This window comes from Panicum virgatum, chromosome 3K, assembly GCF_016808335.1.
Source record: "Panicum virgatum strain AP13 chromosome 3K, P.virgatum_v5, whole genome shotgun sequence".
NCBI classification, from domain to species: Eukaryota; Viridiplantae; Streptophyta; class Magnoliopsida; order Poales; family Poaceae; genus Panicum; species Panicum virgatum.
The window spans coordinates 5,487,014-5,510,091 of NC_053138.1; the positions used below are offsets into that span (position 1 = coordinate 5,487,014).

At 46.8% G+C, this 23,078-nt stretch overlaps 2 protein-coding genes and 1 pseudogene across 5 annotated transcripts; 1 reads left to right on the top strand and 2 right to left on the bottom strand.

Annotated features, from left to right (window-relative positions):
• Positions 1-2,675: 2,675 nt before the first annotated feature.
• On the bottom strand, positions 2,676-5,501 carry LOC120697037 (annotated as a pseudogene).
• Positions 5,502-13,977: 8,476 nt separating this feature from the next.
• Positions 13,978-17,876, top strand: LOC120697038 (trifunctional UDP-glucose 4,6-dehydratase/UDP-4-keto-6-deoxy-D-glucose 3,5-epimerase/UDP-4-keto-L-rhamnose-reductase RHM1-like). Of its 4 annotated transcripts, none has more exons than XM_039980158.1 (3): positions 13,978-14,172; positions 15,428-17,005; positions 17,127-17,876. In XM_039980158.1, the coding sequence occupies exons 1-3, from the start codon at positions 13,981-13,983 to the stop codon at positions 17,577-17,579; spliced, it is 2,223 nt and encodes a 740-aa protein (XP_039836092.1). In that variant the 5' UTR covers positions 13,978-13,980; the 3' UTR covers positions 17,580-17,876. The 4 variants fall into 4 exon arrangements, with proteins under 4 accessions (XP_039836092.1, XP_039836093.1, XP_039836094.1 ...); XM_039980159.1 differs by having other exon boundaries at positions 15,431-17,005; XM_039980160.1 differs by having other exon boundaries at positions 13,983-14,176.
• A 1,079-nt stretch (positions 17,877-18,955) lies between these two features.
• On the bottom strand, positions 18,956-22,233 carry LOC120697040 (protein kish-like). The gene is made up of 4 exons (XM_039980162.1): positions 22,044-22,233; positions 21,855-21,961; positions 21,003-21,037; positions 18,956-19,357 (listed from the first exon to the last, which is right to left on the bottom strand). Exons 1-4 carry the CDS (start codon positions 22,044-22,046, stop codon positions 19,290-19,292), a joined length of 213 nt encoding a protein of 70 aa, XP_039836096.1. The 5' UTR covers positions 22,047-22,233; the 3' UTR covers positions 18,956-19,289.
• Positions 22,234-23,078: the final 845 nt, after the last annotated feature.

Consider the following 23,078-nt stretch of genomic DNA (forward strand, 5'->3'; position numbering starts at 1 on the left):
TCACAGGAGGAAGGACTTGAACCTCTAATATAAGCTCCAGCAATTTTCATGCATGACTAATAACAAAAAAACTAAGTCTGTTCCTCCTGATGCCCCTAAATACGCGGACTGAGCGATAGCTCAGTTGGTGAGCGCTCCCGCCGAGGACGCTGTCCACCCGGGCTCGAACCCGGCGTGCCGCACAATAAAATCCCCCTCGCTGGCAATTTCCGCGGCCGGTTGCCGCAAGGCTTCCTCTTAATGAAAAACGGTGGGGCCGTCATACCCCCCCCCCCCCGGCCGCGTTTTTTTTCTGATGCCCCTAAATACCCTCCAACAAATTTCCTAATTAATCAAGCACGTGTGGGAAATGATTGGCAACACATATTCCATATCAGCATATGTACAGTTCTATGCAGATAATATTCTAAATGACATGGAGCACCGAGCCAGTCATAACAATGTAGCTAATAATACTATTCTAGTACAGTGGACAATCTTTGCTTGACCAATGCAAACAGAGTGGAACTTAGCTCGTAAGGTTCATTGTGGCGGAACCAGTATGTCCATCTTGGTTCGAGTCTTCGACTTGGCACTGCTACTCACATTTTTCTGAATTTATTCTAAAATTTAACCAATGTTATTTTTTTAGTGGTAGACGACCTGTCTCTCGACGATGTGGTAATTTTTATCAATATCGAGATTTGCCAGCTCGTAGGTGCTCATAGGAGTAAGGTTGCGTACATATGTTCATAGGATAAGTGTGCGTGTATATGTGAGCGTCTGCGTTTATATTATATTTCTAAAAAAAATATCTCCTCGGCCAACGTATTAAGTAGAACTACAACTAGCTCAAACATTCTATAAATACAGCCCCCGACTGCCTATCTCCCACACAGTTCTCAAGCGAGAAGCTACAAAAATTCTTTCATTGGCAACTTTTTGCCCTCCTAAGAGCCAATAACCCTAGCCATGACTACTCCCTACTTCACAATCGCTCCTTGCCAGTATGTCCTCTGCCAAAATGAGGTTAACATGAAGTTGTATTTGCACCAAGTCGTGCAAGGACAACCCAACCAAAACCAAGTAGCGATAGTTCCCTCCTCCCAACCTGCTGGGTTTGGTACCATCGCAGTTAACGATTGGACTGTAATCGATGGACCTAACCCCAATGCAAAGATTGTGGCACGTGCAAAAGGCATGCATGTCCAGGCTGATCAAGCCAATGCTGGGTGGTACACTTCTCTTCTCATAATATTTGAGGATGGCAGGTACTGATTTTCACACTCACATGCATATTTCAAAGGTTGCATTTACCTATTTGTCACAGCGCATGCAGCATGTTCCAAAAAAAACTTATTAGTCTATGTTATTTTTCACTTAAATGAAAGAACATATAAATGCCACTTTCAGGCGGCAACATGATATATATTTATATATTTAAATGAAACAGGTTTAAGGGATCCTCGCTTCAGGCTCTGGGAATTACAGCATCGACAGGTGAATTTGCAATTATTGGTGGCACTGGGGAATTTAAGATGGCCCGTGGTACTATCAAGTACAACATAGTCCTGAACACCCCCAACGTTGAGAGTATTAGAGAGCTCAATATTCAGGCATTCTATACTCCAGAAACTCCTCCAGCTGTGAGTGCTTATTGTTCTGGCTATATTTACGCTCACTTTAGTCTTGCAGCAGCAACGAGTGGATTTGTTAGTGACTTCATTTGCTAGTTGAGTGTGCTAATTATTGACCAGGTGAACATAATAACATAAAGAGACTTGCAAAACATGATGATTAATAAGTGAATTGTGTGACAGCAACAAAATGTCTAGCATGTCTAGAAGGACAGTAGGGCTACATGAACCATCACAATTTCATTTTTTTTCTCTACTGCTGAGCCAGATGGGTGCCTCCTTAACTTCCAGGTATCCTAATTTTTGTAAACTTAATTTTGCAGGCCCAAGGTACAGTTACTGTTGTGAATGCAACGGGTCAGGCTCCCAATTGAGCAAAATGGGAAACTCCTGCAAACATGACTACCTATGACCTATGTTACCATATCGTGGAAACTGTCTACCACCCTTTCTCCTTTTCCATTCAGAATAATACTTGGATCTTCAGCGAGGGATTGTGAACATATCCCACATCCAAGTACTGCAGGCTGTCTGCTGTTGCTGTTTTGTGTAATGTTTGACTGCATGGTGTGGACCGTGTCATGTGTATGTGTGCCTCTCTATGTATAAGAAGTTTATGTTTACATATACTCGTGAGCTACAGAACGAAAAAATATTTGATTGGTGTGGTGCAACACGTGCACTGAAGAATTTTCACACGCGTGTACTGCCTGTTGGACCCTTTCGTCCATCTGAGCTTCTAGCTGTTCCACTTTCCTGGCAATTCAAATGCCAGTACCACTTCTTTTGCCGGTACCACATCTTTCTCTATGTTCATTGGTATCCCAGCACAACCTCAGTTACGAGTGGTGCATCGCCGATATGTGTAGGGATAAACTTGCACTCTCTTTTCCAGGTTAAAAGGCAAACATTGCACTTCCTCTTGCTTACTTTCTTTTCTTTTTTTGACCGGAGTCCTCTTGATTTGTGATCAGGACAACGAAACAAAATCAGTAGAAACTCCAGCAAGTAACTCTAAGATACAAATCAAATACGTGAGGACTGGGGACTAATGCAATTCCTCAATCAAATATGCAGGGACTACTGCAATTCCTCTGAAAACAAATACAACCTCAGATACTACTCTGTATGATCATAGTCTGCAGTCTGCACCATCATCTCTAAGCTAAATTTACATTTTTTACAGAGCATACCAACATAAATGTAAAAGTTTACCGTCACTTCTATTTCTTGGTGAGAACTCATGAACAAAATATATGTGACTTAATTGGAACCATCAAGAGTAGCCATGCATTCCAACATATCAAGGAGCACTTCTCCTTAGTTACAGAGTCAGTCATTGGTAGCTAAATGAACTTAACTTCAGTCTTCAGCTAGTCATTGCAAACTCTTACCAACAATGATGCTAGATTCTATCATAACAGTCACAGCAATATTGCAAATAGTGTTTTCTGTATACAATTAATTCGTAGTGAAAAATTTCCTGCCACCATCTATTCTACAATCAATAAACACAAAATTGTCCCAGCACTACAATGCATCTCCAACAAGAAAAGTTTGTATCTTATTGCCATTATGTACCCAACTATAGGCTGGATTTTTCTGTACCTTCCTCGATTTCATTAAAGTCCTAATCTCATGTGCTTCACTCCACATCCCTGCCTCAGCATACATGTTCATCATCAGAGTATAGTAGCCAGAGTGCTCTGGTTTCAACTCAAACAAATGCTCTGCTGCCCATCGTGCTAATTCAGTGTTTCCATGTATACGGCAAGACCCAAGCAATGCTCCCCAAACATCAGAATTAGCACGAAAAGGCATGTTTCTGATTATTTCAGCAGATTCAGACAGTTGACCAGCACGCCCAAGAAGATCTACCATGCAAGCATAGTGCATTTGCTGTGGCTTAATATTTTGAGCAAGCATTTGATTGAAGTACTTCTTTCCTCTCTCAACGAGCCCACCATGGCTACATGCTGACAACACTGCAATGTACGATACATGATCATAGTCGACACCATCATCCTTCATCAAATCAAACAATTCAAGTGCAACATCATGTTGACCGTGCATCCCATATCCCAAGATCATAGTGTTCCATGAAGCAACATCCTTTTGTGTAATCCTATTGAAGATCTTCGAGGCAGTATCCAGCATTCCTCCTTTAGTGTATAAGTCCAGTAGAGAATTAGCCAGAAAGGGGTGCTTACTTAACAATCTCCTCACTAAAACACCATGAATCTCTTTGCCTTGCTTAAATGCAGATAAATTAGCGCATGCAGACAGGCAGCCCATGAAGGAAACAGCATCATACTCAACTCCGGCAGACCTCATCTGCTCAAATAGATGAAGAGATTCAAAACAACATGAACTCTGTGAGTAACCCACAATCAAGGTGTTGTACGACACATCATCCTTCTCTGACCTGTCAAAAATATTTCGCGCCAAGCTCAGTTGCCCACACTTGGCATATGCATCAACCAGAGCATTTGATACAAACAAATCAGACATCAAGCTTCTGTGGATTGACCATGCATGTATCTGCTTCCCCATCTTTAGAGAGGCCACCCTTGAACAGGCTGGAAGCAGATTCACTATGGTGAATGCATTTGGGCATTCCCCATTCTTCTGCATCTCAATGAAAAGCCTGAAAGCCTCAGACTCGGCTCCATTTTGGGCAAGACTTGCAATCATTGCATTCCATGAAACCAAATTGGGCGCATCAATTTTTCCAAATATAGCTGATGCTTTCTCCAAAGAACCAAATTTGGCATACATATCCATCAGTGAGTTGGCAATGAAAATATCTGATTCCATTGCTCTCCGTATACTGTAACCACGGACCTCCTTTCCCAAATGATAACAACCAAGATCAACCAAAGCAGGCAGCAAACTTGATAATGTAACAGATCCCGGTGTGACCCCATGTTCCAACATTGCCCTAAACATCTCCAGCACATCTTCATAAATCCCTGTATGAACAAAGCAACCAATTGCAGAATTCCAAGAAACCTCAGTCCTCTCCGGCATGCCATTAAACAGTCGCATTGCTGACTCCAAATCTCCAAATTTCCCATACATATCTATCAATGCATTCCCTAGGTTCACCACAGAGTCAAGTCCAGATTTCAACGCCAAACCATGGATACATAACCCGAATCCCTCCTCTTGCTCTTTGCCGCAGGCAGGCTGACTGACACCAAAGTGGCCACATTTACCGGGACCCGGCTCCTCATCATCCCCACCACCACCCGCTGTGCGTCCTCCAACATCCCGTTCGTCAGCAATGCCGAGACGAGCGAGTTCCACGAGACGACGTCCCGCGCGGGCATTTCGTCGAACACCCTGCGCGCGTCGGCCGCGCGGGCGCGCGCCGCGTAGAACGTGACGAGCGTGTTGCCCGCGAAGACGTCCGCGATGAGGAGGCCGCGCCGGAGAGCGGCGGCGTGGAGCTCGAGGCCCTTGTCCGGACGCTCCCCCGCGGCGACGGCGGCGGCGGCGGCGTGGAGGGAGAAGGGGAAGGTGCGGTCGTCGGGAGGCACGCCGGAGCGCACCATGCGGTTGTACACCCGGAGGGCCTCGGCGGGGAGGGCGGCGGAGGCGAGCGCGCGGGAGAGGGAGTTCCAGAGGAAGGCGGAGCGGAGGCGGAGCGGGTGGTGGCGGAGGACGAGGCGCGCCGAGGGGACGTCGCGGAGCTCGGCGTAGGAGAGGAGCAGCGCGCCGGCGAGCGGGAGGGAGGCGGCCAGGGCGCCGGAGACGAGGGCGGCCGCGTGCGCGCGGCGGAGGAGGAGGCCGCCGCCGCCGCATTGGTGGAGGCGGAGGACGAGCTCGTGGAGGGAAGCGGCCGTGAAGGGGCTGGCGGGAACGGGCGGCATCCAAGCCAGACAGCCCGGGGACGTCTATTCCTAACGCGCGGGACTAGCGGCGATGCCATCCCAGAAGCCTCTTGCCGCTGCGCCCCCGCCTTCCCCCGCCTCCCCCGGCTCCGGCGCTGCACCTCCGCCGCCGCCGACACTAATCAGCTCAAATCCGCGCTCCCCCGCCCGGTGCCTGGCCCACCACTTGTCTCCCCACCGCCTCCGGCCGGCGGCGTCCCCGCCGCCCCCGGCCGGCGGTGTCCCCGCCGCCGACCGCAACCCGCCTCCGCCGTCTGGCTTCCCTACCACCCCACCCCCTCTTCTAAGGTCGGTGGTGACCACCGGACCCCGACAACCCAGACCCCGAAGGCCCAACCTCCGGCCGCCGCCGCAGCCTGCTCGAGGAAGATGAACTACGGCCTTCTTCTGCGACCCGAGCGATCTTATTCACGCGCGCGATAAATAGATTCCCCGAGACAGCCCCCAACACCTCCCGGCCGGACCGGGGTCCTTCGGCGAGTCAAGTCGCCGCGGAGGGCACGGCAGGGCCGCGATCCGAAATTTTCGAAAACCTCCCTGGGTTAGTTCGCAATTTGCATCGTGGCCAAATATTTACATAGTGCTTTCCGTATTTTTATGGGTTTTTTTATCCATGCCATTACAATTTTCCAACTTCTGAAATACGCCATTACAATTTTCCAACTTCTGAAATACGCCATTACAATTCACCTATTTTGAAACTTGCCATTACAATTCTTCGTTTCTTTGAATCGTGCCATTTTATATGTCTTTGATGCCCTTGGACCCACCTGCAGACCCTTGTATTTTTGTATATCCCAAAATACCCCTGCTACTTCTCTACCTACACTCACTAACGTGTGGGCCCCACACATCAGCTTCTCCTTCAACCTCCTTCCTCCTTCAACCCTCTCCTCTCCATGCGCTGCTCACCTCTGCACCCCCCACCCCACCCCACCCGCACGCCGCCGGCCTGCTCCCCCGCCGGGCGAGCTCCCCCACCCCGGCCAAGCTCCTCCCCCCGCCGGGAGAGCCCCTCCCTGCCTGGCCTTGCGCGAGCATGCTATCACCCACCACCTAGGACGGCTCCCCCTGGGCCACGGAGGGGGGCAAGTACAAGGTCAACTACAAGTACACGCCGTTCGCGTCCGAGTTCTCCGACCTCGCCGACGTCGGCCCCCGCGCCGTCCCGGTGCTCCGAGTCCCCCGCCGCGGCGGCGCGGGTGATGGCCCCGCGCCCCCCGGGCGAGCTCGCCGACACCACGCCTCGCCTGGCCTTGCGCGGGTCCTCGCCGACATGCGCCTCGCCTGGCCTCGCGCGGGCGCACCGCCGCCGCGCCCCCGGGCGAGCTCGCCCCGCCGCGACCCCCGGCCGATCTCCCTCCGCCGCCCGAGCTCCACCCCACCGGCGCTGCCCCGAGCTCACGGCGCCGTCCTGTTGTCCGTCGAAACCCACCGGCGAGCAGCGATAGGCAACACGAAGAGCCGGGAGGTCGCCGGGGCGCTGGCAGGCACTGCTCCCTCGTCAACGGCCCGCAATTCCGTCACGCGCCCGGAGATTCCGGAGAATGTCGGGCGTGCCACCTGACCTATACCCGATCAGGAGGGTGCGAACGTGCTTGCAACGATTTGCCTGCATACACAAGCACGTGGAAACGTAAGTCCGAGCCGTGGTCGACTCCCCGGGACGACTCTTGCATCGGCTTTAAAGAGCCGATCGTGTCCCGGTGTCAGATTGGATCTGCATCTATCCGGATATTGATGAATAAAGCAAATAATTATGGAAAATTTGCTTCAATTAAATCTAGCTAATCTGATCCACGACGGTAAAAGTCTCACTGCTAGATCGGAACATCCTACACGTAATTAGGCCTAGCGAGCATAACAAATAACTAAACCATAACCCAAAACAGAGGACTAAGAACTAGTAAGAGACGATTCACGGAACAATCCATATCAAGGCTAAGATAAAGCATCTAATACATCACTACAACATCCAATCCGTTTGTAGGGCCTAACCTAGCAGATATTGAACTAATCCTTACAAAATAAGAATGAACTGTAACACATTGGATCTACTAGACAGAAAAGAAGCAAGGTGTTAACTGTATGCAACTAATCCTCTACGATGAGAACTAGCTTAAGATCATGCATGAACACATAGAGAAAACATGATATTCGTAGATGGTAAACAATAAGAACATGATAGATCTACTAAAAACCATGCTATGAATATCAAGATAACTAGCACTACTCGCCATCAAAAACGCTTCAATACGAGTAATGCCAAGGTAAAGGTAAGAACAATGCTGCCCTAATTGCAAGAAGCGATCAGGGCAGCATGTCGCTTACTTGGATGAAACCCTAGAATTAGGGGTGGCGATGCGCCGAGAGTTGTTGTTTGCAAACGTGAGGACGTTCTCCCCTCAAATGTCATAGGGTACATATTTATAGTCCGGAGACTTCTTGCCGTGCAAGGCAACCTCTAAACTCTTTCCTAAACGAAGACTAGAGATAGATTACAACTCAATAAAGACTCGAAGATTAAATAACATGATCTGGATTCTTCCCTCCACCGGTCCAGATCTTCATGAAGCTTCCAAATATCAGCCGAAACATGCCGTATAATTGTGGCAGATACTGGTCGTCCTATTGTTTCAGAAGTTCCCGTCAACTCTGAGCGAATCTGGACGTGATTCCAGTTGTATTGTAAATCTTATCTCCTTAGCTTTCCATGCATATCTAGAACATCCAAAACGGAGTCCATATGTGGCATGGGCGTCCATTTTTGTGCGGCCTCTTCCTGCAGTCCAAACCAGCCTCGCGAATAGACTGTGCTTCAACATGGATTAGGCCCGTGACTCCATCTCAGCTTGACCCTTGAGTGCCCAATTATCATTGTATTTGGCCAAACTTATGATATAAGCCTGGCTAAGTGGACTCTTTTAGCATGGGCTTCTTCTGACATTTGGCCTACCAATCCTGATCAAATTCTGGCGATAACACGCCCGAGCTCACCGCTCCCCGCGCCGACGCCGGCAGGGGCACCTCGCCTAGTGCCGCCCCAAGCTCTGCCAGATCTGCGATGTTGAGGTAGAAGGAAGAAGAAGCACCGAAGGTTGAAGAAGAGGCTGACGTGTGGGCCCCACACGTCAGCGAGTGTAGGCAGAGAAGCAGCAGGGGTATTTTAGGCCATACGAAAATACGAGGGTCTGCAGTGGGTCTAAGGGCATCAAAGACGTATAAAATGGCACGATTCAAAGAAACGAAGAATTGTAATAGCAAGTTTCAAAATAGGTGAATTGTAATGGCGTATCTCAGAAATTGGAAAATTGTAATGGCATGGATCCAAAAAAACCATTTTTATTCACCCCTCTAATTTGGATTGCAATTGGTACCTACAGTTACCCCTGAATTGTATCGGCGATCTGAATGGTTGCATAATACTCCTAAAATATTACATATTTCAATATTTGATATTTAATACATACGACTCATTGAATCTGACACTTAATTCGTATACCTTTCAAAATTTGACATCGAGATTATGAATTCCTTCAATACCATGAATTCCTTCAATACCGGTGTTTCCCCAACATTTAACTTGTTTTCTTCCTTTTCCTTATCTCTTCTTTTTTTTTCAGGCCAAATAGATTCCATGGGAGAGATGAGCAAAGCAAGTACGGTTTTTTTTTATTTTTGGAACAAAGCAAGTACGGGGTTGGCAGGCTTGATGGCGGCTTTTTTTTATCAAAGCATACCTGTATTAAAAGTTAAGGAAGACGTACAAAGACCAGTAGACTACAGATACACTATACAAGGATATGGAGGAAAGCTGTCCCACCCAAATAGCACAAAGGGCCCTAACAAATGGAAAATTACAACCAGAACCCTAGACTCTTTGCAGACCGAAGACTCCAGAGATCCCCGTCACCAGGGATCGCCGCCGGCTCCGGCCACCGCTGCGCACCAGCAGACCAGAGGGGGCCCCGACGCATGAATGCTTTGGCACGAGCCGCAGTAGAAGAGGCCATCGCCGATAAGCCCGTCGGCCGGGGCCACGCCCCGAGCCCCCTCGATCCAGGATCCAAGCTCGCCGTCGACGCCAATCACCGTCGTTGGAAGCTCGAGCTTGGTCCTTCCTCCTGACATCCACAGCACCCACAGCCATCTCCACACCCTGGAAACACGAGGCAAGCACCAGCCGCCGCCACCGAGGACGACACGCCGCCGCCGACTGACTCCTGTACAAGGGCTCCAGGCACGGAGACCCACCTTCACGAGCTCGTCGACGACGCCGGAGTGAAGCAACGTCGAGATGGGGAAGAGCCTGGAATGACCTTATTCCTTGACGCCGCCGCCACCTCGACGCCGCCGCCGGAAACCTAACCCTAGAAACTACTAGGACGACCACCTCCGACCGGGGGAAACACAACGGTCTCCACCACCTCGCGAAGCCCAGAGAGCCATCGGAGGCGAGGAAGACCGCCGGCCCGCCGGCGACGACCGAAGCGCTCGCTTTCTCCTCCTTCAAACAGTAGACAGGACGAGAGAGTTCGACTGGAGTGATCCGTGGCTTGATGGCGGCTTGGCTGGCTGGTTCAGTGGTTCGGCTGGGGCTAATCCTTGGTTGCAACAGCAGCAGCTCCAGCCAAACATAAATGCCCAGCCAAACAGGGCCAAAAAGGTGCGGTGTCGCTGCCACTACCACTTGCCAGCATGCCCCGTGCGTTGCTCCGCTAGGCCCACCACCGGCTCCGCCTCGGCCCGGCCCAGGTCCGCGCTGCTGCTCCTCCTCCTCCTTGCAATTGCGGGCGACTGGGCCTTGGCTACAACCATTTCAGGTAGAAAGAAAAAGTCCTTTCTGCCTCCCTCAATTTTGGACCGAATCCGCTTTTCCTCCCTAGACCACAAAACTGGTTATTTAGACTCCTCGAACTTCCGAAACCGTTCGTGCGACCTCCTTTGAGCGGTTTCAGGGTGACGTGGCAGCGGTTTTCTCTTTTTCTTTTATATTTATTTTGACTGAATCTTTAAAAAATCATATTAAATCAAAAAAATCATAAAATAGAAAATCCAATTTTGTTAGACTCCACATGAGTAGATCTACACAGTGAACATATTATATGCTATACTTTAGTATAATTTTTTTGCTGTAATTTTATATATATACTTTTCTGTAATTAATTTATAGATGCAGTTTCCGTTGTCTAGTTATGGTAAAAATTTTATAGTGGGCTAATCATTATATGGTGGAGCCATAGTAAAAATGTTATAATTATGGGATTATGTATGACTGAGATATAGATTTATCTCCACCATAAAATGTTATAAATGGAGCCGTAGTTATGATCCTATAATTATAAAAATTTTACTACAGCTCCACCATATAAAGATTAGCCCACCATAAAATTTTTACCATAATTAGACAACGAAAACTGTATCTATAAATTAATTACAAAAAAATATATATATAAAATTACAGCAAAAAAATTATACTAAAGTATATTATATAATATGTTCACTGCATAGATCTACTCATGTGGAGTCCAACAAAATTGGATTTTTTATTTTATGATTTTTTTTATAATTTAATATGATTTTTTAAAGATTCAGTCAAAATAAATATAAAAGAAAAGGAGAAAACCGCTGCCACGTCACCCTGAAACCGCTCAAAGGAGGTCGCACGAACGGTTTCGGAAGTTCGAGGAGTCTAAATAACCGGTTTTGTGATCTATGGAGGAAAAATGAATTCGGTCTAAAGTTGAAGGAGGCGGAAAGGACTTTTTCCTTTCAGGTAAGCAGCATGGGGTTGCATTGACTTGGTGCCCAATTAAGAATCAACAACATTTTGCATGAGAACGGGCTCATAGCCCAGTGGTGAGCGCTGCGGTTGTGCAGGCCACCCGCCCGAGTTCGATGCCCAGCATCGACACTCGGGTGTCTCACCGGGGCTTGCCCCTAAATTTGAACAGTTTCCGTCTGGATGGTTTCTAGGCGCTTGCCTCTCACGCGTGGAGCCACAAAGGGACTGCGATGCGCCCCTCGCCTATAGAGTCTTGGAGGTTTCTGGTGATCTCTAGAAAGACGCGGTCTTCGTATCTGTGTATAGTTGTAGGTCTGCTTGTACACATGTGGTGTGAGTGTGGTGTGCGTGTGTAGAGTGGTGCGTGCGTATGTGTATGAACAGATGCTATAGCTGTACCTAGATGAGGGGCGTAAAAAAAACAACATTTTGCATTGTTGCCGACTGTTCCATTGCTAATTCTGCTAGTTGATGTCAACAAAATCCTCTGCAGGAATGGTGTGATTGGATGTGGTGGAGCGAAGCAGGTGGGCCACCACATCGCCGGAGCAGGCAGGCAGTTCCGCAGTTGTCCTACCAGAACACCCATTTTTGTTTTTGGGAAATTTGGAAAATAGCTATCAGAACACCCTGAAAGCGAACCAACAGCATGAGTGGCGTGGATTTGATAGGATTCGAAAGGGATGCAAATGGGTGATCTTTGGGGTCATCTCCAATCCTCTTTATTTTAAAATATTGTACTACTTTTTTAAAATAAAATCTCATTATGAAAAGATAGTATAAAATTTTGAATTAAAGAGAGTTGGAGGTGGGATCACCCATTTGACACCTCTAGGATTCGCTAATGTCGTTGCCATAATTTAATGTATATTGTAAACTTATAGTTAGGAAATGGTTAAATCGACACTGTTGAGATCGTGGGCACTATCCAACCCTCTGTGAAAAGGAAAAACAAACAAAGTTATATTATTAACCGCCCTTTCCATTCACCTTGTCCTTAATTATTGTTCCTGAGAAGTCTTGGAGCTAATAATAGCTTTAGAGGAATTCATGCTCACATCAGTTTTAGTTTTGTGCTCCAACGAATTCATGCTCACATGGTTCTTGCTTGCCTTCTTCTTGGATGCCCTTCCCCAGAACTGAAAGCAAAGCTTGCGGCTTCTGCACTCACCCCTGAGCTAAGCGCGGACACGAATTCTAATTGTTTGTGTGATCCACCAGAAGCAAGATGCTGTGCGCGCCACCGAATAGTTGTCCTTTCCAGTATCTCGATCCATCCGGCTGGCTGTTGATGACACCTCGCATTTGCTTGTTCATCACGCGATTTTTTTTTGTTGTATAGGCGATCAATGCAACTTGATGAAGCAAAAAATAAAAATAAAAATAAAAATCAGCAGCTTCAGTATGCCATTGCTTTGAGTGGTTCCGGGAGATGCCTCTCATCGAGTACTCTCTCCGTTCTAAATTATTTGGCGTTTTAGTTTGTCTAAATATATAATTTTCGTTATGTATCTAGATATATATTATGTTTAGGTACATAGTAAAATAAAGTATCTAAACAAATTAAAGCAGCTAATAATTTAGGATGGAAGGAGTAAGTGTAAGCCTTTTAAACATTTTGTTAGGTGAAGGTGTTTTGGTTTTACCCGTTTGATATTGTTTCAACACTCGTGACAGTACTTTCATCTCTCTCACACACACACAAAACAGTCGCGCACAGTTGAGAGAGGCGAGAGGGCGGCGACTCGTGCTCCCGCCGGCGGGAACGCCGATCCCCTCCATCTCCGGCGGCTCTTCGAGCCTCGGATGTGTGGGAGATCCGCGTCTCCTTGTCCGGTGGTGTAGAGTAGGTCCTAGGTCATCTAGGTTTAGGTTTCCGGGCGCCGTCGGCGAGGCGGTGGCGGCGGCGGCGCGGCGGAATAAGTCCCTCCGGCTCCTTCATCGTCTCGGTGACGCTTTCTCCGGCGTCGGCGAGGGGCTGGTGAGGGCGGGGTCTGACGGAGCTGGGTGCCTTGCTGCCGCGAGGTTGCTTCCGGTTCTCGGAGATTCCGAGGTAGGAGATATGGCCGCGACTCCTCATCCAGGTATGGCTTGGAGGTCGCCGGCAGGATGCAGAGGGTTGGCTGTGGGGTTGAGGTTTGCATGGTGGGTGAACCGCTTCTCTTTTCTTGCCGTTCGCCGGCGGGGAGGGCGGATCCATGGCCAAAGGAGCTCGGGGTGTGTCCCCGGCCGATGCGCTTTCTTCGTTCTTCTCTACTGCGGCTCGTGTCAAAGCTTTGCAGCGATAGGGTTCCTTCTGGTCTTGGTGTCCATGTCGTCTTGCTCTGGTGCTGGCCATGGTCACGGCGGAGGAAGGCGACGGCGTCGGCGACGACCGGCGGCCACTGCAAGTGCAAAAGATCTACAGGACTTCGTTGTATTATTCTTTTTCTTTAGGGTCTTTTGTGCAAATGTGCGTGGACAGCTGTTCCCTCCGTATGTTTCTAGTAGGTGCCTGTATCGTCTGGGTCTTGTACACATATGCTGCTTGGTATAATACAGGTATCTTTTATAAAAAAAACACTCGTGACAGTGATTTCAAAAAAGAAAAAAAACACTCGTGAGGGTGATCCTATTGCCTGTTTTTTTTGTTTTTTAACCGCCTGCGAAGGCTACAAATATAGGAGACCAACCACGCACACGCATGTGCGTCTTCTCCGCCGCAGCGCAGACCGACCACCGACCCCTCCTCCTCCTCCCCCTCCTGCGCGCCCCACCACCACCGCCTGCATTTATTAGCCTCCTCCTCTCCTCCCCGGCTCTCGCGCCCTCCCTCTCGCTCTCTCATCAACCGACGCCATCCGCTCCCGCGCCGGCGCGCCGCGCGTCGCATACGGTAGGTACGGACCGCCACCTCCCTATCTCTCTCTCTCCCCTCTCCGACCGACGCCGGCCCGCCGCGTCGCCTGAGGTGAGGCGCGTGGCATTCCCCTCCTCGATGTTGCGGGGACCTCGCCGCCCAGCCTCCTGCCGTTCTGCATTGCGTGCGGGGTGCTTGTTTGCTTGTTTCTCCGGCCCAGATCGGCTCCAAAGCCGAGGCCGGCAGGGAATTGAATAGTGACATCGCCTCTTCCGGATCACAGCCTTCGTTTTTTTTTCTTTCCTTATCTTGTTTCAATTTCCATGTTAGATAATAGATACTCCGTTTTGCGGCGAACCCGAAGTCCGACTTAGGGTCTAATTAGCGCGACAAGAGATTTAGTAGCTGGATTGAACTTGCTCTGAGTAAAATTGGCCTTTTGACTCCCTGATATGCAAGGAAAATAAATATTCCATGCCTCAACAGATCAAATTCTGATCCTCTGCTCGCAGAAGGGCAATGCCCTCTGCAAGTGAGATCTAAGTGCACCTTTGCTGATCTCCTTGTTTTGTCTGTATTGTGTTTTGGGGTTTCATTTGTGCAAATCTTATCCCAATTTTCATACAGGAATGCGCCCTCCTCTCCTGTTTCTCGTTCAGATGATTAATATATAAATTGGTAGGCGGTAGCAGATATCTTAGTGGCACATTCAACTTAATGCCGCATTCCTTCTCTGTCAGCTGCAAGGAAGTGCTTAGTTATATGCTGCTGCTGCGCTGATCTGAGCTTTCGGTTTTATTTGTACACACAGGATGGCATGTTTCAACCCAATTTCAGTTTTTGTGCTGTAATTGCTTAACATGATATATTTTTCCTTGCGTGTATGGAGTCATAAATTATTTATGGACTGGCAACCAATTGCACACACAGGCACACCAAATTATTTTCTTGTTGCTTTGGAAAATTGAACTTCCGTACTGCTGATTACAATGTTTCTTTCTTCTTCTTTTTAACCCTAATTCAGCATCTTGTATTTAGAGTTTTTTAGTGATCTAGTGTTAATTTGCTTTGTCAAATTTCTGAACATGAAATTTGCCGTGACAAATATTATATTTCAATGCAATCCGCGTTATATTTCCCTTATTTGAATGCTATGACAATTAAGTCTTCATTGCGAACTGTGAAAATTAACTATATTTCCCCTGTTTGAATGCAATTCATATCTGCAGCTTCGTTTGATTTTTCATCATGTTACCAGTTCTGACCCTGCTTGGTTACCTTGCTTTTACAGCAGGATTTCAGAAATAATCATACAGGGGATATGGCGACGAATTACAAACCTAAGAACATCCTTATTACAGGAGCTGCTGGCTTTATCGCCTCCCATGTTGCGATTCGCATTACCAAGAAGTACCCCGATTACAAGATCGTCGTCCTTGACAAGCTTGACTACTGCTCTAATCTGAAGAACCTGCTTCCTGTGAGCTCGTCCCCAAACTTCAAGTTTGTCAAGGGAGATATTGCAAGTGCTGATCTTGTCAACTTCCTTCTTGTCACGGAGAACATTGATACCATAATGCACTTCGCAGCCCAGACACACGTTGACAATTCATTTGGGAATTCCTTTGAATTTACCAAGAACAACATTTATGGTACCCATGTTCTTCTTGAGGCCTGCAAGATCACTGGCCAGATCAAGAGATTCATCCATGTCAGCACTGATGAGGTCTATGGGGAGACTGATGAGGATGCACTTGTTGGAAACAAGGAGGCATCACAGCTGCTCCCCACAAATCCATATGCAGCCACCAAAGCTGGAGCAGAGATGCTTGTAATGGCATATGGGAGATCCTATGGCCTGCCGGTTATCACTACTCGGGGAAATAATGTCTATGGCCCTAATCAGTTTCCTGAGAAGCTTATCCCAAAGTTCATTCTCTTGGCCATGAGAGGGGAGCCCCTCCCTATCCATGGTGATGGAACCAATGTCCGTAGCTACCTCTATTGTGAGGATGTCGCGGAAGCATTTGAGGTAATTCTTCATCATGGAGAAGTTGGACATGTTTATAATATTGGAACAAAGAGAGAGAGGACGGTCATTGATGTAGCAAAAGATGTTTGCAAGCTTTTCAATTTGGAAGCTGACAAAGTCATTATGTTTGTCGAGAACAGACCTTTCAACGATCAGAGGTATTTCTTGGATGATGAGAAGCTCAAGAGCCTTGGATGGGCTGAGCGCACCCCATGGGAGGAAGGCTTGAAGAGGACAATGGAATGGTATGTTGCAAATTCCGATTATTGGGGTGATGTTTCTGGTGCACTGCTGCCTCATCCAAGGACGTTAATGATGCCTGGGTATGAGGGCTCTGAGGAGATTAAAGTAATACTCAGTCAGTTTAATAACATTAAGACAAAGGTGGATTCAACATCAGATAGTGCTTCAGAAACGCATGCCTTCAAGTTCTTGATATATGGTAGGACAGGATGGATCGGTGGACTTCTTGGAAAAATATGTGAGAAGCAAGGAATTCCATATGAATATGGAAAAGGTCGCTTGCAAGATCGTTCTTCTCTCATCCTGGATATTCAAACTATTAAGCCAACACATGTCTTCAATGCTGCTGGTGTTACTGGCAGGCCCAATGTTGACTGGTGTGAATCGCACAAGCCGGACACTATCCGCACCAATGTTGTGGGCACTTTGACTCTAGCTGATGTGTGTAGGGAGCATGGCTTATTGATGATGAATTATGCCACTGGGTGCATATTTGAATATGATGCACATCATCCAGAAGGGTCAGGTATCGGCTTCAAAGAGGAGGATGCACCAAATTTTACTGGTTCGTTCTACTCGAAGACTAAGGCAATGGTAAGTTGGTAAATGCTTGGTGGTTGGTTTTTAACATTGTTCTTGTCTTAACTCGTCAGTTGGCATTTTTATGTTTCAAAAAGTGAAAGAAACATGTGGTTATGCTCTCTGGAAAATGCAGGTTGAGGAGCTATTGAAGGAGTATGAGAACGTCTGCACCCTACGAGTCCGGATGCCAATATCTTCAGACCTCAGCAACCCCCGAAACTTTGTGACAAAGATCAGCCGTTACAACAAGGTGGTGAACATCCCTAACAGCATGACAATATTGGACGAACTCCTGCCTATCTCAGTGGAGATGGCGAAAAGGAATCTGCGGGGCATCTATAATTTCACCAACCCTGGCGTCGTCAGCCACAACGAGATCCTGGAGATGTACAAGCAGTACATCGACCCCAGCTTCAAGTGGACAAACTTCACTCTCGAGGAGCAGGCCAAGGTCATCATCGCACCCCGGAGCAACAACGAGATGGACGCGAGCAAGCTAAAGAAAGAGTTCCCTGAGCTGCTGTCGATCAAAGACTCTTTGATCAAGTATGTCTTCGAGCCCAATAGGAAGGTGCCTGTAAACTGAAGAGCCAGCACAGCCGATACTATAGAAAATACAGCAACTCATTATAAGCAAGCATGTAGAAGCCATTTGTCGCAAACAATTCGTTAGAATGTTTATTCATCATACTTAGCAGCATATCTCCACTATAGGTTGATTCACAGCTGAATAGACAATACATATATCTGGCAATCTGTTGATGGCAGTATGATGATTGCTCAATTTGTTGTAGAGGCTTATCGCCTATTTTACGGAGTTCAAATGTTCAGTCTGGGTGTACCACCACTTTTGTTCTGTCAGGAATGATTCTCCACTCTTTAATCCGCTGGCTCCTACTCGCTCAGTTCCAAATTGTTGGTCGTTTTGGCAAATTAGATACGTAATTTTTGCTATGTATCTGGACATAATGTTTATCTAGATGTATAATAAAAGTTATGTATCTTGATTCGCCAAAACGACCTACAATTTGGAAAGGAGGGAGTATCAATTTAATAGCTACACTCGGTTCTTTAGCTCAAGATTATAATTTGTAGGTAGCACACTGAAAGCACTCGGCTGTCCCTTCCGTTTTGTTCTCTTTAATTTATCCTCCCACCCCGCAGCTTATGGAACGTGATTATGCTGCCACTCTCTGTGTGCTGTGTGCCTGATGACATGATGCCAGAGTCCAGGAGTAGTTGCGCATCCATGGACATGATGATTTTTCAGAAGAGAAGGTTGCTGAAGGTGTAGAAGATACTTGGAGTGCAGGCAACATCTGGTTCCGTTCCATTCCAATCGGCCTGTGCTGTTTTACTGGTAGCAACCTCATGAGGAGAAACGTGACCTGGATGGCAAAAGATCTTGTGCTGCACTCAATCTCAGCAGCATTTTGTTTAATTTGTTGCAGGCATATGTTAACATTGGAATATGTTATCTTGGGGGCTCCAGATGTAGAATAGCGTGATTGCACGAGTGCTTGTTGGTTGTACAAATTGAAAGTTGGGAAGGTGATTGCTGGTCCCTTCGGTGTTTGAACAAGAACTACACCCCTTAGTCGTCAGCTAGAACATGGAAAATTGGACAGGAAGGCATACACCATTTTTTTCACTTGTGAGGAGGACCTATGCGTATAACTGTGGTGGATGCAAAATGGAGCCTTCCATTTTTTCCAGATCAAAAGCATGCAAGTTCAAAAAAGGGATGAGGATGGTCGAGTAGTGAATGAGAGCAGTCGGTGGAATTTGCTACAAGAATAAAAGAAACAGAAATCTGGTCTATGACTGCTAGGGCTGGTTCTTTCGTGTGTTTGCTTCCTCAGTTCCAAACACCTCGCACAAAGATCTGATGCAGATTACAGTTCAGCGTACTGAATTTATGCCAATATGCCCAGATACTAATGCAGACAAACACGTCAGAGATGGAACATTTAAACTGGATACAGCTGACTTTTAAGTTTTTTGGGTACAATATTTGATTACCAGAACCAATCGAACTGTTCACCACAATAATAAATCAAGCACTAGATGGTACAATATATTTCACCTTCGTTCGGTTCCCTCATTCTGCATCCCCACTGCCGACATAATATTGCCAGCTCTTACAAATATCAGTGCTTGTCTACATCCAAGTAAAAATTGAAGCAAAATGCTTCAACAAAGACATGGGCTAAAATAAAAAAATTACAGTTCTTTCTACAGGTAAAACAGTGTTCTGCATCCTAGACTAAAATTATGGAGATTTAACACTTTGGCTTTAGAAGAATAATGTGGATATTCCCATAGCCAAGCACCCGAATGATACCCAAGGGCTCAATCGCTCACCTGATAAACATAAACACAGAAATAATCAATTCAAATTATTAACAAACAAATGGATGAATTAATAAAAACCATTGTGCTACCCAGTTTCGTATTCACTAACATAAGCTCTAAATAATATGTACCCTCAAATCGTTCCACAAAATGGATAAACTTCAACCATGTGTTGTGGTGCAACCAGCAACCAACATTTTGTGCTACAAAAAAAAGGGTACTATCTACTGTCCTTTACTTTCTGTATTGATGTGGACAGTCTAAAATACATATGTTTGCTCGTTATTTTTTGTATTTACTTTTTTTTTGGAAAAATACAAGTGCAAGAAAACTATGGTTACAAACTTTAAAATACATATTCGCAGGATAAATCCAAATACTTTTACATTTATCTAATTTGGCTTCAGTCAAGTTAACAGATAGCATTAGATATTCTTAACTTAAGCTAAGATTATTAAAACATATGCCTGGAGTCTATAGGATAAAATAAATTGATCCAAACGTATGTGTTTAGTCTAAAATAATAACAAAAATTGCTCAGCTAAAATACTTTCAATGCCAGCACCAGCAACTTGGCACTAGCATATCAAAATTCAATCTATGGACAAATTATCAAAGAAATGAGTGCCAACTTCACCAATGAAATTAGTGGGTCTTAAGGCTATTTGATAAACTAATAATGGGTTTCCTTTGGAAGGAACAGGACCAAGCCGATGGTGGTAAATGTCTTGATTATTGGCCAAGGGTTTCTCGGCTGATTGAGTGTGGAGGGTTGGGCATCCATGATCTGCCAACCCTTGGTTGGAGTCTCCAATTACAATGGTTACGGCTAAAAAGAAACAGAACCATCTAGACCTTGGGCTGGGCTACAAGTACAAGTGCATCCGAATGCCAAGGCATTATTTGCTATGGCTACAGTGATGCTGGCTGGAAACAGTTTTCAGACAAACTATATGAATCGACACCACAACTAGATGCATTGGTTCCTTGCCGATCTATTTAGCCGCGGACTGTGAGACAAGTGCTGACTGACAGTCATTCAGTGAGGACATCAAGATCACTTCATCGGTCAGGACTTTGATTGAATATGTCCACGTTTGGGACTGATGGGGCCGTCCGACAGCAAGGTGTACCTGATGGCATGTTTGGAAAATTTCAAGTTTCAGGAATTTACTGTAGCCAGTCTGCCTACAATGTCTTCTTCATTTAGTCGATCAGGCTTGCGCTGTAGATGCAAATTTGAAAATCTGGGGCACCTCTACAATGGAGAATTCTATGTGGTTCACTAAAGCCGACAGGTTAGCCAAGCGTGCCTTCCTCACCCAACTTGCTGTCTGCTATGTAAGCAGTCCCAAGAAACCATCCAGCATTTATTAATATTTCTTAAGGTGGTGGCACCATTCCCTCAGAAGTGTTCACAAAAAGCATAGAATCAATTTGGAAGAACTATCAAGATAAATGAAACGCAAGAAAACACCTAACATGCGCAATTAAAGATACGAACTGCTACTTGGCGCCAAATCTAGCAGCAAAGCACTGAATATGCACTACTAGGGTTATGTACTTATGTGGCAAGAAATTGAAGATTGCCATCAGAACAATGAAAAGAAGCTTATTTTGTCTGTGTTAACCAGAAGCAGGACGAGATGCATACCTATCCTGGCAGCTTTCCAAAAGAAACCACGGAATCTGTCATTAGAGATTATGGGGTTAAGTCAGAAAAAAATAAGATAATTACAATTAACAATGTAGACATGTTCCCTTCACTGTCTCATGTTTGCTCTGAATTTGTTGGGATTCAGATCTTTCAAAGCTAAGGGAAAAAATGAGAATTAAATTCTAAAAGTACAATGGGAAAAGAAGATAATAAGTTAATAACAGGCAATATTTTGTTCGTTATCAAGTTATAGATAAAAATTATGAATGTGAAGTTCACCAACTCTGACAAAAATGAGGCCGGCCTTATTCACAAGTGTGAATAAACTAATGTTGGCTCAATCCTTGTGCAGAAATCGGTGTTATCAAGATGGGGGGAAAGAGACAAAATGAAACACTTGCACAGATCTACTACATTCAACTCATTCTGACTTAGTGCAAAATAGTATGATAACTTTTAGAACCAGTGCAGTCTGCAACTACAAATATCCAAATACCTTAGGAGTACTACGAACCTCAGACCTGAATAACTCTGCTAGTACCAATCTAGATCAAAATAAATTAATTTCGCAGTCCTCTCATGGTAAGGTTCATCCTTATGATAGGTTTCAAGCAACTCTGAATCCTCATGGTTGGGCATCTGGCGGCGTATGCAGTTTGAAACTAGAATAACTGGAACCAATCCACAGCTGCCACACGGCTTCACACTGATTTTAGATGTCAAATTATTTGCCTTTACAACCAAAAGAAGAAGAAAAAACGACAATTGGGCCTAACAGAGCGCACAAGAAAAGATTCCCGCAAAATTCTTTGCGATTCGATAAGCTAGCGATGGAGGAAAGAAAATTACCCGGTGCGGTCGTTGAGGATGGCCGGGAACTGCATCTTGATGTAGGTGCAGGTGCAGATCACCAGCAGCACCACGGTCAGGAAGGAGTTGAAGTTGAACAGCGCCGACTTGCAAAATCAGACAAGGGAACGTGAGTTGGGTTGCGGGAGATCCCTGGGAAGAGACACGGAGCTCGGGATGGATCTTTACCATGGCGCTCGCCTCCCTCCTTCCCTGTCGCGGGGGTTACAGCCGGCGAAGCGAGAGGTGGCGGTGGCCGGTGGGGGAAGCAGGAATCTGGATCTACGGGCGCGAGACGGAACTGTGGGAAGCCGAAACGAAAGCCAGCACCGGGAGACCGTGTGTCCGTGTCTGCCCCAATTTTTCCAATAAAATAAAAATAGGTAAATTGCGTGAAATTAAATTAAAATATTGAAAAAAGCTAGTACGATTCAGGCTATCAATCCTTTTAACAAATCCTTTTTTTACTCCTCTTCGAGCTACTTGATCCCGGACTCAAAAGCTACAAAAGTTTCACGATCAATATTTTAAAGAAAAAGTATATTTTAGCCATCCAACTCTTACCTCGATTTGGTTTTGCCCATTGAACTTCAAAACCAGATATTTTTTACCACTCAACTATGAAAACCATTTATTTTTTACCATCGAGCTGTTTTGGTGGCCGGTTTCACTGACGTGGACGCCACGTGGGAGTGGGCCCACTTGTCAGTCATCCTCTCTCCTCTTCCTCTTTCTTTTCTCCTCCCTATTTCTTCTCTCCTCTCTTCGGAGAGGTACCAGACGGCGGGGAGGCCAGGGAGGTTCCCCGAGCCGCCGCCCCCGCCGCCGCCACACCACCTACCCCGGCGACCCGTCTTTGGCGGCGGCGGCCATGGCGGGTGCCCCGCGGCCACGGCGGATCCATGGCCTGCTCGAGCTCCCCCCCCTCCTTCTGCCTCCTGCCTTGCCGCGTAGTGCCGCCCCCTCCCCGTCCACGATGGCCTGGCTCCCCGCCCTCCCTTCGCCTTGGGTTGAGCAGTGGATGGCGTGTGGCATGACGGCGGGCCCGTGGGACGGCGGCCCATGCGCGGAGCGGCGCCCCTCCTCCCTCGGCGTGCTGGATTCCTCTCCCTCCTCCCTGCTCCTTCCCTCGGTGGCCATAGTGGTGCCTCCTCTGCTCCAAGCACGCCGAGCTCCCGTGGCGAGGCAGGCTGCGGTGGCGCACGGCGAGGCCGTCCTCCTCTC

What these genes read in the sequence shown, in the direction of transcription:
- LOC120697038 (XM_039980158.1), top strand. Translation starts at nt 13,981, where the DNA reads ATGTGCGTCTTCTCCGCCGCAGCGCAGACCGACCACCGACCCCTCCTC. An exon ending in CGCGCCGCGCGTCGCATACG is followed by an intron (nt 14,173 to 15,427) that starts GTAGGTACGGAC and finishes TTGCTTTTACAG; the next exon opens with CAGGATTTCAGAAATAATCA. An exon ending in ACTCGAAGACTAAGGCAATG is followed by an intron (nt 17,006 to 17,126) that starts GTAAGTTGGTAA and finishes TGGAAAATGCAG; the next exon opens with GTTGAGGAGCTATTGAAGGA.
- LOC120697040 (XM_039980162.1), bottom strand. An exon ending in ATCCTCAACGACCGCACCGG is followed by an intron (nt 21,038 to 21,854) that starts GTAATTTTCTTT and finishes CTCTAATGACAG; the next exon opens with ATTCCGTGGTTTCTTTTGGA. An exon ending in TTGGAAAGCTGCCAGGATAG is followed by an intron (nt 19,358 to 21,002) that starts GTATGCATCTCG and finishes TATGTTTATCAG; the next exon opens with GTGAGCGATTGAGCCCTTGG.